The 14971-nt window shown below is 42.1% G+C and overlaps 1 protein-coding gene across 1 annotated transcript; it reads left to right on the top strand.

The window, feature by feature from the left end:
- Positions 1-4050: 4050 nt before the first annotated feature.
- On the top strand, positions 4051-13503 carry LOC110486808 (E3 SUMO-protein ligase CBX4). The gene is made up of 7 exons (XM_036974607.1): positions 4051-4405; positions 4505-4548; positions 5433-5498; positions 8166-8232; positions 9730-10347; positions 10422-10556; positions 10646-13503. The coding sequence occupies exons 1-7, from the start codon at positions 4061-4063 to the stop codon at positions 11159-11161; spliced, it is 1791 nt and encodes a 596-aa protein (XP_036830502.1). The 5' UTR covers positions 4051-4060; the 3' UTR covers positions 11162-13503.
- Positions 13504-14971: the final 1468 nt, after the last annotated feature.

Raw genomic sequence — 14971 nt, forward strand, 5'->3', positions numbered from 1 at the left:
CACCAGTTGGCACAGTCTGGGCACTACAAGTGCCAAGCCCTCTCTAAGCAGACACCATTTTGTGGGTTGGATGATTATACAGGCAGGCTGTGTGAGAGAGAGACTGTGAGCGGAGAGAGAGAGAGGCTCTGGGATGAGTCTGTGAAAAGGTCATAGTCTGGGATCTCACCCAGCATCTCTCTCCTCACCGCCTCATGACTCCCCACGGTGAGGGGAGCAGAGATCACGGTTTAGCCTGACCCTGGGCCCTGCTGAACACACACAGATATACACACACGCACACAGGCACACACACAGGCACACACATACACAAACATGCACACACCTCTTTCTCAATCTCTTTTACTCTCTCACTTCCTGGGATCTGCAGACCTCTATTGCCATATGAGGTATAGTGAAGATCTACACACAGCGCAAATGTACACAAGTAATAACGAAATACAACATATGAGACTACAGCATTTGTGCATTCTATAAAGTATGTTCCTGCCCAAAGGCTTAGCCCAGTCTGATAAACAGTGGTAAACCATCAGTTATTTAATGTATTAAATGGCACAGTGCTTCCACCATCCATTCTATGATAAATGAGCTACCCATGGGATGACGGAACAGAAAGCTTCTACATTCTAACCCAGGCCCATGTATGTACATGCATATCTAACATTCGTTTTCTGTAACACCGTCATGGACATTCCAACAGGAGTTGCAATCCACCGCATTTTGACCTTCATATCTGATAGCTTAACAGTAGCTGAAATGTTTTACATTTTTAGAACATGTGCCATGCCATTTCTCATTTGAAAACATTTATTCTGTCTTTTTGGCTCGACTGTTGTGTCAATTTTACAGTTGCTTTACACGACAAAAACGATGTATTTTGTTTCCCAGACTTGAGAAGTTAGTGTGAATAAGATAACGTAGTAATTGTGGTTAACATCGTCCACGGTTCATACAAGATGGTATACTTTATCCGGTCACAAATAGACACAACTTATAAAGACTTAGACTGTGAACGTATGTCATGGAGAAACGTTGAGACACACTGCGAGCAGCATTGGTACATTGTGCCTACCGTTTTACGCATAGGCCTATTCCCGCTTTATAAAGTGCAATTATCTGTTAATAAACTTCAATCAATTCAAGTCATTTTTTTTGTTCAATTGCTGCTTTCATAACTATAGAATTATTTTACAATGTTTGGATTCAACACGGCTAAATAAATGCTCTCTATAAAATAAACAATGTGGTGCTATAGAAACACTGTCGGAATGGAGGACCTACTATCTTCAATACACATCCAACAATATGAATTAGAAACGGTTGTATTTAGACATCCTAATCCTTTATTAGTCGGAATGAACAATCGAAGTTGATTGCCTTTACCTAAAACTATAGGCACAGCTATTGACTAGAGATGCATCAGAGCCTGGAGTCAAACCAGTGAGTTTTTGCACCTGTGTGTTCAGAGGCGGATATAATGATCATATGGGCCGAGAACAACATTGGCTATAGGCCAACACGGCGGGAAACGTTTCATGTAATCAAGGTGTGAGACCATGTATTAAAATAGTCTACTTGCAAATGTGCAACCACACCCAAATGATTACCAATTCTCGCAGGCTTGGCAGGTTGGTTGATTTAGCCTATACCTGAATTCTCACAGCCTACAGTAGTTTGTGAGTCTGGAATAGGGTTTATTAAATGGGGCGACATTTGTTTTACTTGAAAAGTAAATGCTGAAACAAAAACAAAAACTACAACATAAAACCATATCACGTAGTTCAAACAGACAAATACCTTCTGAAACAACAATGTATTATGTGCAATGCGTTTCTAAACCTACTTTAGTAGGCTCGTTCGTTTCTGTTCAGTGGTGATTATACAAGGTTAGTGTGTAGACATTTATGTGGTTGTGCTGAGTTGGATGTTTGTATCGACGTGAGAGACAACACAAAAATGCACTTGCGACATTCCATCAAACTCTTATCAGGAAAAAGTCGGCAGCAGCATTGCAGAATGGCTGCGTCAGGAGCAGCCAATGAAAAATGAATGATCCCTTCAATGTGTCATAAAATCATCCCTACTAATATCACTTCATGGAAGGGGAATGAGCCTACTACTATATACATTTAACAGCCATTGAAAATAACACCTATAAATGATAGATATCGTCTTCACTCCACGGCTTCATGTTGCCTCCAGCCATGCATTTCGTTTCTAAAACGCTTAACTAATAAGACAGGAAATTCGCAAACGATAGAAAAACGTGAGCGCTACCTATGACATTTAATTACGGGCTGTATTGGCTCTATAGTCCCAGTTAAATTGTATTTCGCTCCGAATGCTGTTGCTAAGGGAGCAGGGCGTATTCGCTCTCTGACCGCAGTTGAAGGGCAAATGAAAACCGTGAATATGATCCAAATCCGTCGTTTTCACGAGCGCTTTTACGGCAGGCGGTATCAGGACGTCGCCCAGTATGTATTTCGAGTGTGAAATATGGCTTTTAATTATTACACGGTGTGATATTACACTCGTTTCTATCCATTACCTTATAAGGAAGGGCAGCGCTGTATCGTGCCTGGTTGCAATAGGCTGGCGGTTGCCGCTCTATGGAAGATCGTGCATTAACCCTTGTGGTGCTGAATTATAGTTGAGAGGGAAACGCTTTATGTATCAGCTAGAATACTTGGCATTTTGGTGTTGACTTCTCGATTTACCCCTCGTCTAATCGTTTCGAGGTAGACCTGATCAAAATGTGTCACCATTGCGGCATATACACCAAATGCGCAATGGTGTTATCGGTCGTCTAATCAATCATTAATTTCCTACAAACGAGTAGCTTAAATATTAATGGCACAACTATTAAATGAAGTAGTACCCGACACAGCAGGGTAGCATATGAAGTTGCTTTACTATAGCTCGTATCTTTCTGCACATGCATTTTAATAGCCTATTGAAATATTATTGAGTTACATTTTAGAGAGCACATTTAGCCATATATGGCTAATATAAGCCTAAAGTTACGCAAAATATCGATTACAGCAGTCGTCTGATGTCTATCAATGTTCAAATGGCATTTGTGAACGACCGGAGCATACGAAAGTGGTTTCGGTGTAGAGTAGCCTAGTGCATGACCTAGATATTTGGTAACCTCATAACCGATAGGCTCTCCACATTTTAAAATAATTCAAGCAGGCTACTGCATTGAGTATGATCATGAAAGTCAAAAGGTAAAGTCAATAGGCAGTTTATGGTCGTCGTTGAAGAACATGACGCATAGCCTAGCCTACTGGGGTCGCATTAAACCAATGCCCACTGAATGCCCCTCTTCATTGAATTGTGCCCATTTCTTTAGGAAACCTTAAAATATGACCCAATTTCCCTTTGAATATAGTAAAGTTATTATTAACATTTTCAGCATCCACAACAACACGTTTACATTAATCTGAAGGTTGACACGTGTTGTCCCACTGACCAATTTCGGCTCTTAGGCTTCATTATGAAAACTCTTTCATAACGTATTTTGATTAGCAATTCTTGAAACCATTGCATAATGTATCTATTACATTTACAGACACGATCATCGTATCGACAGGCTCTTATGTGCCTAACATTCGGAGAACACTTTGCACCTGCGTCTTATATTATATTCTGTTCAATTCCTTTCTATTCCCAGCAAGTTGATGATACAATTGCCAAGTATAATTTTTTGGGAAAATAGACTATAAAGCATCAGTAGCATGTTGTTATACACCTCTGAAAAGTCCTAAACATGAAACATGTTCTCAAACTACATTTTTGTATTTTATTTTTCTAAATGGCATTGGAAGATTCCAATTCAACATACATATTGTGCAGATCGAATGAACTGGTATAGGATACTTATTTAGTCAACAAAGGTATGGTTTGCTCGTGGATGTAAATTATACAGTAATGGATTATCATTTCCATAGCTGCATGTCTCTTGCAGCCCAACTCTGCTCCACACACACGGAGCGGGTACAAACCTCTGCCTTTCACCTCCCCCTCTTCGCTCTGACGTCATGTGCCTGGCTATTGCATGAAGTGTTCTTGCAGCCTCACTAGTGTGGACTGTGGATATCTTTCTGCTTACTGCCTTCGAGCCAGGACCCAGCGAGAGTGTGTGTGTGAGAGAGAGAGAGGAGAGGGCAAGAGAGCGACAGAGCGAGCGAGAAGGAGCGAGAGAGAGGAGTGGTGGAGGGATTACAGTTTGGTTTCTTATAACTGGAAAATTACCAAAGGAGAGAACGCACCGAGTGAACGAAGGCATCAACGTATTTCAACGTTCGTTCGCTTCAAACGGATTCAAGCCAGAATGGAGCTACCTGCCGCAGGAGAGCACGTCTTTGCGGTGGAGGGTATCGAAAAGAAGCGCATTCGGAAGGTAAAACTTCTCTCCAATGCACATTTCAATAGCGTTGAGCTCAATTAGAATGTTATCGGTTTTCTCACCAAATCTCTCTCTTTCTCCCTTCTCCTACAGGGCAAAATAGAATACCTGGTAAAGTGGAGAGGGTGGTCTCCCAAGTAAGTGTGAAACATTGTATTGCTCATATGATTTTAAATGCTCGGACACACGATAGTACCCATATGTGGATTTTGCAGGCAGCAACCGATTTTGTTTTTCAACAAAAAAATCCTCGCTCGAAAGGCAGCTACGGGGACGCGCGCGCGAGCTAAATAGAGATAGAGGGGAGCGAGAAAGCCAGCGAGAAAGAGAGGGAGAACGATACGGATGCCTTCACTAATTTATGCGAGGGAAGGGGGTAGGCACAGCCATGTAATCCCGTTTTAATTATTTCTGCACTGCCAGCGAATTTACGAGACAGTGGTGTTAAAATGGCCGACTGTAACTCGGTGCACAGTGCAAAGAGTATTGGTCTTATACCGTTCGCGTTTGGATAGAGCAGGGACCCTACCCTGTCTTTTGAATGGTGTACTGCTCTCTCTCTCGCGTAGCCTACTTGAGACATACCCAGGGTTATTTACTATGGCAGGCATGATCCGTATTGGTTTTGGAATTGTCTTCCCTTGCCAGACATAGTGAATCATCCAAGAGATGAACCCATTAGTAGGCTATAACACATTTTTGGAACCTGCGTGTATACGCTACTTTACGCATGAAGACTACTGTAACGACGTTGTGGGCTAGAGTCAAGGATAGTATGTAATTCATAAACTGACAAGGTACAAATCTGTCGTTCTGTCCCTGAACAGGTAGTTAACCCACTGTTCCTAGGCCGTCATTGAAAATAAGAATTTGTTCTTAACTGACTTGCCTAGTTAAATAAAGGTTAAAAAAAATAACCTATAATATATTGAGACAACCTTAGCCTCTATATTGTAAAAGGGAATAGCCTATGTTGTTTTTCTCAACATGAATTACATATTGTTTTCTGTTCTTTCTACAGATACAACACATGGGAACCCGAGGAAAACATCCTTGACCCGCGCCTTCTCGTGGCGTTCCAAAACAGGTGAGAGACCTTGGATATGGCCTAGCAGCCTCGAGTTGAGTCGTGACCTTATATGGTCACGAGAGGAGGGGGGCGGTGGGTATAGCAGCGCATGTTATTCATACACCACACCGCCTCCCATGGGGGGATGTGTTTGAATGTTGGGAGAACTCCAAAGACACGTTTATGGATTGATTAGATACACGCACGTGTGCATAGTTTTAGGATTAAATTCTGCATTCTGCATTTTAATAGCCTAGACTATTCCATGGGTTGTTGTCAAGGTCTGGGTCTCAATGAGTCCATGATCCACGGCATGGCAGTTAATGTAGGCTAGTCCTATGCAAAGAACTGCTACAAAATAAAATAAACGTGAGAAAAATAAACGGAGGAAGATGTTGTAATTAGACATTCGGTGTGAGGTTGTCCATCAATAAACTGTGTAAATATATGTATAAAGTCAATATCCTTCATTAGCAATCTTCCTATTGGCCTAATTTACCCTCTTACGGCCCCATTGTGTAGCCTATTACAATCGAAGACTTGGGCTGCTGTCAAAAGTGAGCCAGTTTTGGAGGAAATAACAGCGCTGGGATGCTATTGTGAATGAACGACGAATTTGCGCATATAGGCCTAATACTATTTTGATAGTCTGGTCCCTGTGAGTCAATTCATGAATATGTCATTGTGAAAGTCCTTATAATGACAAAACCACTCTTGTGTAGTCAGAAACATGGGCTGATTTCAACAATTAGCTTTAAGATTCAGGCGACGAATGATTAGGCCTATCGTTTGGCTACATTCAAACGCAATGGGATATTTTAAACCACATTTTATTTCATAACTATTGATCGGAATACTCTTTGTAATAGCTAAAACCTTTGGAGTATCTATAAGAGTTGATTATAAGCAAGGCTGCATAAAAGTATCATGTCTGTGCGAAAGCCTATAGGGCTTAAACAATTTGCGCCGCAAATTCACAAATAGCCTAAATCACATGCAATGTCATGCATACTCGATTGCGTTAATGACCACATATGTCGCAATCATTTCACTCCAACAACGTATCACAACAGCATTGCGTGGTGCAGGCGGCTGGTCTCTCTCACCCACTGGATAACCTAGGCTACCCGCCCCAAAGGCCACCACCACCACTCCGTGCTTCAAGTCGGTGTGGGGACAGGGAGATGCATAGAAAGCTGAAAGCCTAAAGTACGGGGATGGGTATCACATTTATGGAAACCGTAATTGACATCCACTGCTCTCCGGCATTTCCAGTTGGCGACCTCATATTCTCCAGTCCCCCGGCGGCCTTGTCTGTGTCGGCTGGACGGTCGGTCTCAGAGCGCTGCCTCTGCGCTGTGTGGGGAGGGAAGGAGCAGGCCTGTGTGTTCGGCTCGCTCTGCTCTGGTCCCGGGGGATGGGGGAGGGGAATCGACATGGGAGGTTGTAATTGCCAAATCTTCTATAAAGGGAGGTTGCTTCGCTGGACGTCTCCGGTGTAAAATCACCACGTTATTGCTTTATGGTGCAGAAAGTTCACGGGGACTGGTCGTGTCATCACGGGTTTGCTCAGTGTTTTGCTTAAACATTCATACCGTAGCATAGAATACCTACTACATTAATGCTGTGTGTTAGCCACATGCGCTAATGCGGTGCGGGTGCGTCGAGTCCAGCTGCCATTGGGCTAGTGGGTCATATTTATGAGAATGTTATGACTTAAGGCCTCAACCAGGGAGCTATTATTTCATATGGACATGACTGTGCATATGATCACAACAGAATAATAACGTCCTGCACAGCTCTCTCTCTTCTTTTTGTGGGAAGAGTTTTGTAAACCCAAACAAATATAATGTTATTCTTGGTAGGCTACAGTTCTCTGGAATCTAGTTATAAATTCATTTATTCAGTGAGTGTAATTTACTCCGGAATACAACCCAATATATTCAAATGCGCATAGTTAATAATAGACCATTGTGTTCACCTAATCCTTATGCAGGGTAGATGCTGTTGTGCTGCAGTTATTTCATTTTCAGTAAACCTTACTTCAACCTTGTATTTATTCAATTTCATACACACCTTGTCACCTAATCTTTATGCAGTGTAGATGCTGTTGTGCTGCAGTTATTTCATTTTCAGTAAACCCTACTTCAACCTTGTATTTATTCAATTTCATACACACCATGTGACCCTAATTAGGATTTGACTGTGACAGAACCATAGGGAGGTGTAAGGACTGGCGGTGGGAGAGGATGTGGAAGAGAGGGGGAGATTCTCCCCCTGCTGTAGAACTAATTGAAATCCTTCATTATAATGAGAATATGGAATGATGGGCATATTACTATGGAGAGAGTTATGCAAATACAGACAGACCAGAATGCTTTGCAGCATGTCACACACGGGTCTTCATTAGCCTTCAAAATCAGAATTCCACTTTTGACCTTGAAGAGATTATTTCAAAAATAAATTGGTCTAGAGATGCTACGGAATTATTAATAAGACCAATAGAGAGATATATTTGCAAACTTAGTTCTGTTTGTGCACATCTGTCAATGTGTACAGTTCATTAATATTTTGTAAAGCTACCAGTATGTAATACGTCAAACATCTTTTGATGACACAAGATGATGTTTCCTGCCAACCTCCACCCTCATGGTAAATATATGTTTGTTTCATCATCTTTTACAGAGAGAGACAGGAACAGTTGATGGGATATCGTAAACGTGGACCAAAACCAAAACATCTCTTAGTCCAGGTAACGATCATCATCCCCGCCTTATTGTCCATATTGTTTTTATGTTTAATAGTTCCATTTGTTTAGAAATAACAGGAATTTCAGTCAGCCATTCTGTTGCCATGCCACTGAACAGCAGAGAGAGAGAGAGAGAGAGAGAGAGCAGAAGTTCCTGTAACACACCAGTGTCAGGTGTTTTGGAGATCCCTGTCATTATATCTGTGGTTATTTTGAGTAGATTTGCATTAGGAAAGAGAGAGAGAGGTATGGGGCCCTCCAGCTGGTCTGACCTACACACTCATCATGAAACCCAGTTTGTTGCCTCAGGCTCTGGAAGTATTGCTTGAGCGCATTCATTTTATTTTATGCTAATAGCCACATGTGCAAATGGCTGTTTCCCTTTTAAGATTTTACAAGTGTTATTTTCTCCTCCCCAAATGAATAACCATGTTGCCTATGGGAAATTTGGTATGCCATTCCATTTTCACGCGAGCAATTTGTTAGCTCTAAAATGTGCCTTTTCTAGAATTATTCAAAGCAGAAGTGAAAGAATAACAGAACATAGTTCACAGTTCCCTGAGGTTGAGTATTTTGTAAGAACACACTTGGAGCCAGATTTAATTACAAAAGGCTAGTGATTTAGTGCCACTGTGTTTATTACTACGAGTAGTCAAGCCCTGAAAGACCCACTTCATTTGAAAAACAACAAAATGGCAGCCCTGCCACTTAGTTTGCTACAAAGCTGACGGATAAGGCTGGAGAAATGTAACCACTCTCAAGTTCATAGATATGGATGCAAGGATAGACAATCCTCAAAAATGTCTGTACAAAGTGGGCCTTTAAGAGACACACCACTTTGCTACAACCACACGTGGTTTGACATCAAGGATCATGCGTGACATGTCTAGTGGCACCTAAGTGACCCTGAGGTCACAGACATAGCGTCTTCCTCCCCTTTCTGAAATAGCATTCTCATGGCCTGGGGGTGGGTCATGCATGCATGGAAGTGGAGAGGGAAAGAGGGGGGAGGGATCTGAGAAGATGGAGGAAGGAATCCCAGACCGAGAGCACTGACTGGATGCTCTCCTCACACAAAGTTATAGATCGGTTGTCTGTGTCCTTTATGCCAGGTTAGCCAAGAACTAGAATGTAATGTTCCGATAACATCTGAATCCCAATGTACAAATGTAGCCATTAGCCAAGGCCTGTGTGTTGCATTTAGGCTTACAGTATGTGGATAATTTATGCAATGATATTGTATTCTTGTGCTCCGACAATGTCTTGAATTACCCTTGAGGGGATTTATAATGTCCTTTTGAATTGGATTGGATTGCTGGCTACGGCTAAGGACTAGTTATGAGAAGCAACATAGCATAAATGTAGACTTAGGATAGATTTCTGTTGGTTATCTTTTGCCTTTTCTATTTCCCTCATCAGTTAAACCCGAACAATAAAAGATGAAAGGAGTGCCTACATTTTTCAGAATAATAACCTTCCATTGTCTTCCGACTTTTTCAGCTTCCCTCGTTTGCACGGAGATCCAGCATCCCTGCTGGATTTGAGGAGACGTCTCCAGAGGCCGAGAACTACCTCAGGTCAGACCCGATCCAGACGCACCGCTCCCAGCCCCAACAGTACCAGCTGAACAGCAAGAAGCACCACCAGTACCAGCCCAGCAAACAGGAAGTCTCAGCGGACCAGCTGGGCAACGGGAAGAAGAAGTTATTCTATCAGCTCAACAGCAAGAAACACCACCACTACCAGCCTGACCCTAATATGTACAACACCCAGTCCACCAGGCCCAAAGACATGGTCAAAGGTCAGGAACCCAGTCCGCCCACCAATCCCAACCCTGGGTGGAACCTGCCACCGGCACTGCAGCAGAAATGGGTTCGCGACAAAAACACGGGCTGCCTGAGCAAAGTCAAAGACGTGACGGTGGTGGAGATGAAGAAAGCAGCGGTGCGTGTCAACGAGGCTGAGAGCGAATGCGCCCTGAAGCCCAGCCCAAAGGAGGCAGCCCTACCCAGTGCTGTCAGCAGCAAGATGAAGATCATCAAGAACAAGAACAAGAATGGACGCATTGTCATCGTCATGAGCAAGTACATGGACGGCACAAGGCTGGGGCGGCCAAGGGTAAACACTCTTCAGACTTGACTGGAGAAGAGAAACCTCAACACGCTGAGCAGTCAGACATGTCCAAGGTACAGGGAACCACCAATGTCCCTAAAGAGATCTGTAATGCCAGTTCCACGCCGGCCGCTGAGCATCCCAAGAAACGCTCTCCAGAAGACGGACATTTCTCCAAACCATCGCCCAGCACGGCTGAGGAATACAACACAGAGGTTGCGAGGGGCCAGGCGGACTTACCGGATGATCACCCCCTACAGCTAACCACCAACCCAACCCCTTCCCCCTGGGCGATGGATACTAGCCTCCCACCCCTAGCCCTATGGACCAGACACGGACACTCCCCACCACAAATAACGACCGCAAACGCAAGCTCTCCCACCCCGAGGAGGACAGGGGCGCGTGTAAAACGTTTCTGAGCTCCAGGAGCATCAGTGTCCCCAGTGCTGTGCCCACTCCGCCCCAGGACAAACCCATGGACCTCCACCTCATTGTCCCCCGCCGGAGCAGCAGTAGCGGGTATGGGTATGAGATTACGGACACCAGCATCAGTCAGGAAGAACCTATGGATCTTAGCTGTTCTAGAACCAGAAAGCAACCTGAACCTGAGCCAGAGCCAGAACCGGAGCATAAGGATCCAACTGCAGTGGTACAGGAGTCAGAGACAACAACAACGACAACAACAACAGCAACAACAACAACAGAGGAGGCTAAAGAAGAGTCTGTCTTAATGTTCTCTCCTTTTATGGGCAACATTGTCATCACTGACATCACCACAAACTGTCTCACGGTCACTTTTAAGGAATACGTTTCTGTTTAACAGTCCCTGGACCTATCGAAACAGAGGACTACTGATTTGACGGCTTTATCAATATGTGTATATGTAAAAATAAACGTGAAGATTTGTACATATGGAGATTTATAATTTATAATTCAAAATCAATACATTTCTTACAATGTTTTATACTTCAACTCTTCGGTAATGTGGTTGCCAAGAAAGTGCCCTCATGGATTTCAGTGACTGCATTCAGGTGGATGTTAATTACTAGTGAAATGTCCATTATGAAATATCAAGTCATATAGAATAGCTTTTGCTGTTGTGGCTTGATGGTATATACCAAACATATACAATCTTAGAAAAAAGGGTTTGAAAAGTTTTTTTTGTCTGTCGCCATATGAGAACCCTTTCTGGTTCCAAGTAGAACCCTTTTGTGTTCCATGTAGAACCCTGTGTGGAAAGGGTTCTACATCGAACCCAAAAGGGTTCTACCTGGAACCAAAAGGGTTCTACCTAGTACCGAAAAGAGTCCTACAAAGGGTTCTCCTATGTAGACAGCCGAATGACCCTTTTAGGTTCTAGATAGCACCTTTTTTTCCCTAAGAGTTTAGCCTGAGATGTAAGCCGTTTTATACATACAGTATGTTCTACTTAATAATGGCGGTTATTTTGGTCCATAAGTAGATGATGTTGAGTAACTATGGTGATCAAAGATCCGTTTAAAAGCACTTCATTGCATTCACCTATGTGTGTATATTCATTTGTACTATGTACTGTATATGTATTCTCCATATGATTTATACGTATTTCCATTGTTTTACAATCCCCTCCAGCCAGGTGTGCTCAGTCTGAGGCTACTGTGTCATATTTCATGTTGGTGAGTTTTGTTATTGTTTGTGAGTGCAGGAGAAATGAATGGAAGAAGAAATGCAAATATGAATGTTGGGTGTGCCGGGCACCCACAGCAACATCATACAGACCCCGTTTCACCGAGGGGTGTACTCTGACATGAGATTGAAGCAAACTTCCGACAAATCCTCCAATGCTCTCGTTTGAAAAATAGAGTTACACACATATATTTCAACTAACTGAACACCGGTTTCAGCAAACCCTGTCAATCTTAGCCATGAGCTGCTACATTGCATGTTTTCCTTTTGAGAAAACAAAGTGTATAATATAACTTGCACTATTGAATTGCACGGTGGCAGGAAGGCAAACAATTTAAGAAATTAGCTCTCAGAGGTGAGTAATGATGACCAGAGTTTTCATTTATCAACTGAGTCATTTTTCCTTTAAGATAATTTCTGATTAATTGACTTGTGACCCTAATTAGGTTGATGTATTGCATGGGTGAAGACCCCACAGATGGTCTACTAAGCCCATACAGCAGGTCTATGTAGGACTATTTGTGGCAGGTCTATGCAGAACTATTTGTGGCAGGTCTATGTAGGACTATTTTTGCATTTAAGTTGACCTTATGACAGGGTGACATTTTTCTCCAGAGGAGGCTGGTAGGAAAGGCTTATCGTAATGGCTGGAGTGGAATAAATGGATTGGAGTCAAACATATCAAACATATGGAAACCACATGTTTGACTCCATTCCATTAATTCCATCCCATCCATTATAATGACTGTCCTCCTATAGCTCCTCCCACCAGCCTCCTCTGCATCTCACACATACAGTAGGGGCATTCATCTTAACTTGACGCTTGCTTTACAAAGGCCTGATAGATTGACATGTATAACTTCTTTGTCTTTAGCTTATCGAAGCTACCTGGGTTACAAGTCATACATGTGTATTTTCAGTGTTTCCTAACACCCATCTCTGTGCAAAATAGAAAAGCTAATTGTGAGTCGCTTATGTTTAGAGGCTGATATTTTGATCCTAACACACATGATCCAATGAGCACAAGCTCTTTTGATATTGCTGCTAAAGTTAGAGTTGTTTCTTCTGTCGTTGAAACCTTGTTGGATGTAACCTACATTACAGTCTAAATTGCCTTCGATGCACACTGAATGCAAAGCAAGAAAGAAAATCACAGATTATGGATTTACATATGATTGTTATGATGATAATGATTAAATAGATATTATTTATTATCATGATTATTTTGCTGTCAAAAACTAAGCTCACTTAGATGCCCTCTGCATTAGAGGTGGAACATCTTATACCTGTCTGTACATCATTTAGCACAACTTTGTAACGTTTTGAATCCTTTTGGTTACCATTGATTTGTTGGAGCCAGGTTACATTTCCCTGCACTTGTTGGTTCAAAGGCAAAATCATTGTTTTAAGGTGTGTTCCGATGGGGAGGGGCTGGAATTAGTACTGTTGGCACAGCTATGTTATGTTTTACAATAAAGCAAGAGAACTGACCTTTTTCTGACATTGTCTGACTTTGGCCTGCTATGGGGACATACTGTGCATGACATTCAGTTCTTAAGGCAAATGAATTGAAGTATTATTTCAGTCAGTATGGGAAAAAATATTTTATTTTTAGACTGGCATATTGTAACAGCCATTATAATTGCCTTCAACTACCCAAAAAAATATTATAATATATATTTTTTTTAAAAATTATTCACCTTATTCTACTTATATGCCATGTGATGTTCTTTATTTGGAAACTAAAGTTAATATTTAGGCCTTGGCTGCCGACCACATTTTGTGTTTTCAACTTGACAAAAATGGCTAACTTTCCTTTAAAAAACATTAATGTTGGTAATAATGTGACCTCTGAATGGAACCACATATGAAGTTACATAAGCACATATACAATCCAGAACAAAGGGCCTTCTGTCTTAAATAACTGGTAAATAACTGTTAAATAACTACTGGGCACTTGTGTTATTACTACTTACTGATGGGTTATTTTTCTGTTGGAGCGAGACAGCTTGACCCTTGGCAGGAATGTAATCAGAACTACCACATAGAGGGAGGGTGAGGGTCTTGTGCAATATCACATTGTGATACCTCTTGTAGAAGGCTTTGTAGAATGGGAAGGAAGACCTCTATTAGACTTTCACTTCTATCAACCAAGTCTCACGTCTTTTACATGAACTTTGAATAAGACGCACGCACAGCTGCACATTTGTAGGCTGTTTGATGTAGGCTACAACTGACGTATTCCCACACTCACTCCATTTTTGTAAGAACACAACTGAGGCTTTTACAAACTCACGTGCCGTTTCAGCAATGTGTCTTGGTCTGACTACATAAAAGATTTGTCCTTCTGGTAAGTTCTGTCATGGGGTGGTAGACCTCGACTTCGCTTGTTCTTTTCCCCCCACACGCATAACCTTGGCCTATCCAGTAGGCTCGTCTAATGAGCATGCAGTCGATCTATTCATAATTCGGCCTATATAATGGCCGTGAGATGCGTCAGGTTGCCTTGTCTTTTGGTGGGAGACGTGCTGTGAGAGTTATACATTTGTCAACTGTATCTAGGGTTTCCATAATGACCATTTGAGATGTATGCTTAACTCTATTTAGATGTGCATCGTAGCCTACAGTAACTCCCAAAGCCCAATTGATTGACAACCCAAATTATGGATTCGAATGCAGTTGAAAAAAAGCGCACATACCTGGAATTTTGGCTCAAAATGTGTCAATGTATTGCTTCCTGGAACTTTCGAGTTTACAGGCGGGCGCGCTTCTCAATGATTCGGGCCCAGACCAGTCAAGTGTAACAAGGAAAGTAGAACTATCTATATTGGGAGGGAGTATGCATATACATAAACGTTACATGAGCATCAGAACATGTTGAATGGCTTGTTTAGACTTCATAATATGGGCCATGACCTTGTCTATAGACCTCATCTAAAACCAGTGTAATCATTACATTGTGAAA

This window comes from Oncorhynchus mykiss, unplaced genomic scaffold, assembly GCF_013265735.2.
Source record: "Oncorhynchus mykiss isolate Arlee unplaced genomic scaffold, USDA_OmykA_1.1 un_scaffold_739, whole genome shotgun sequence".
Taxonomy (NCBI): Eukaryota; Metazoa; Chordata; class Actinopteri; order Salmoniformes; family Salmonidae; genus Oncorhynchus; species Oncorhynchus mykiss.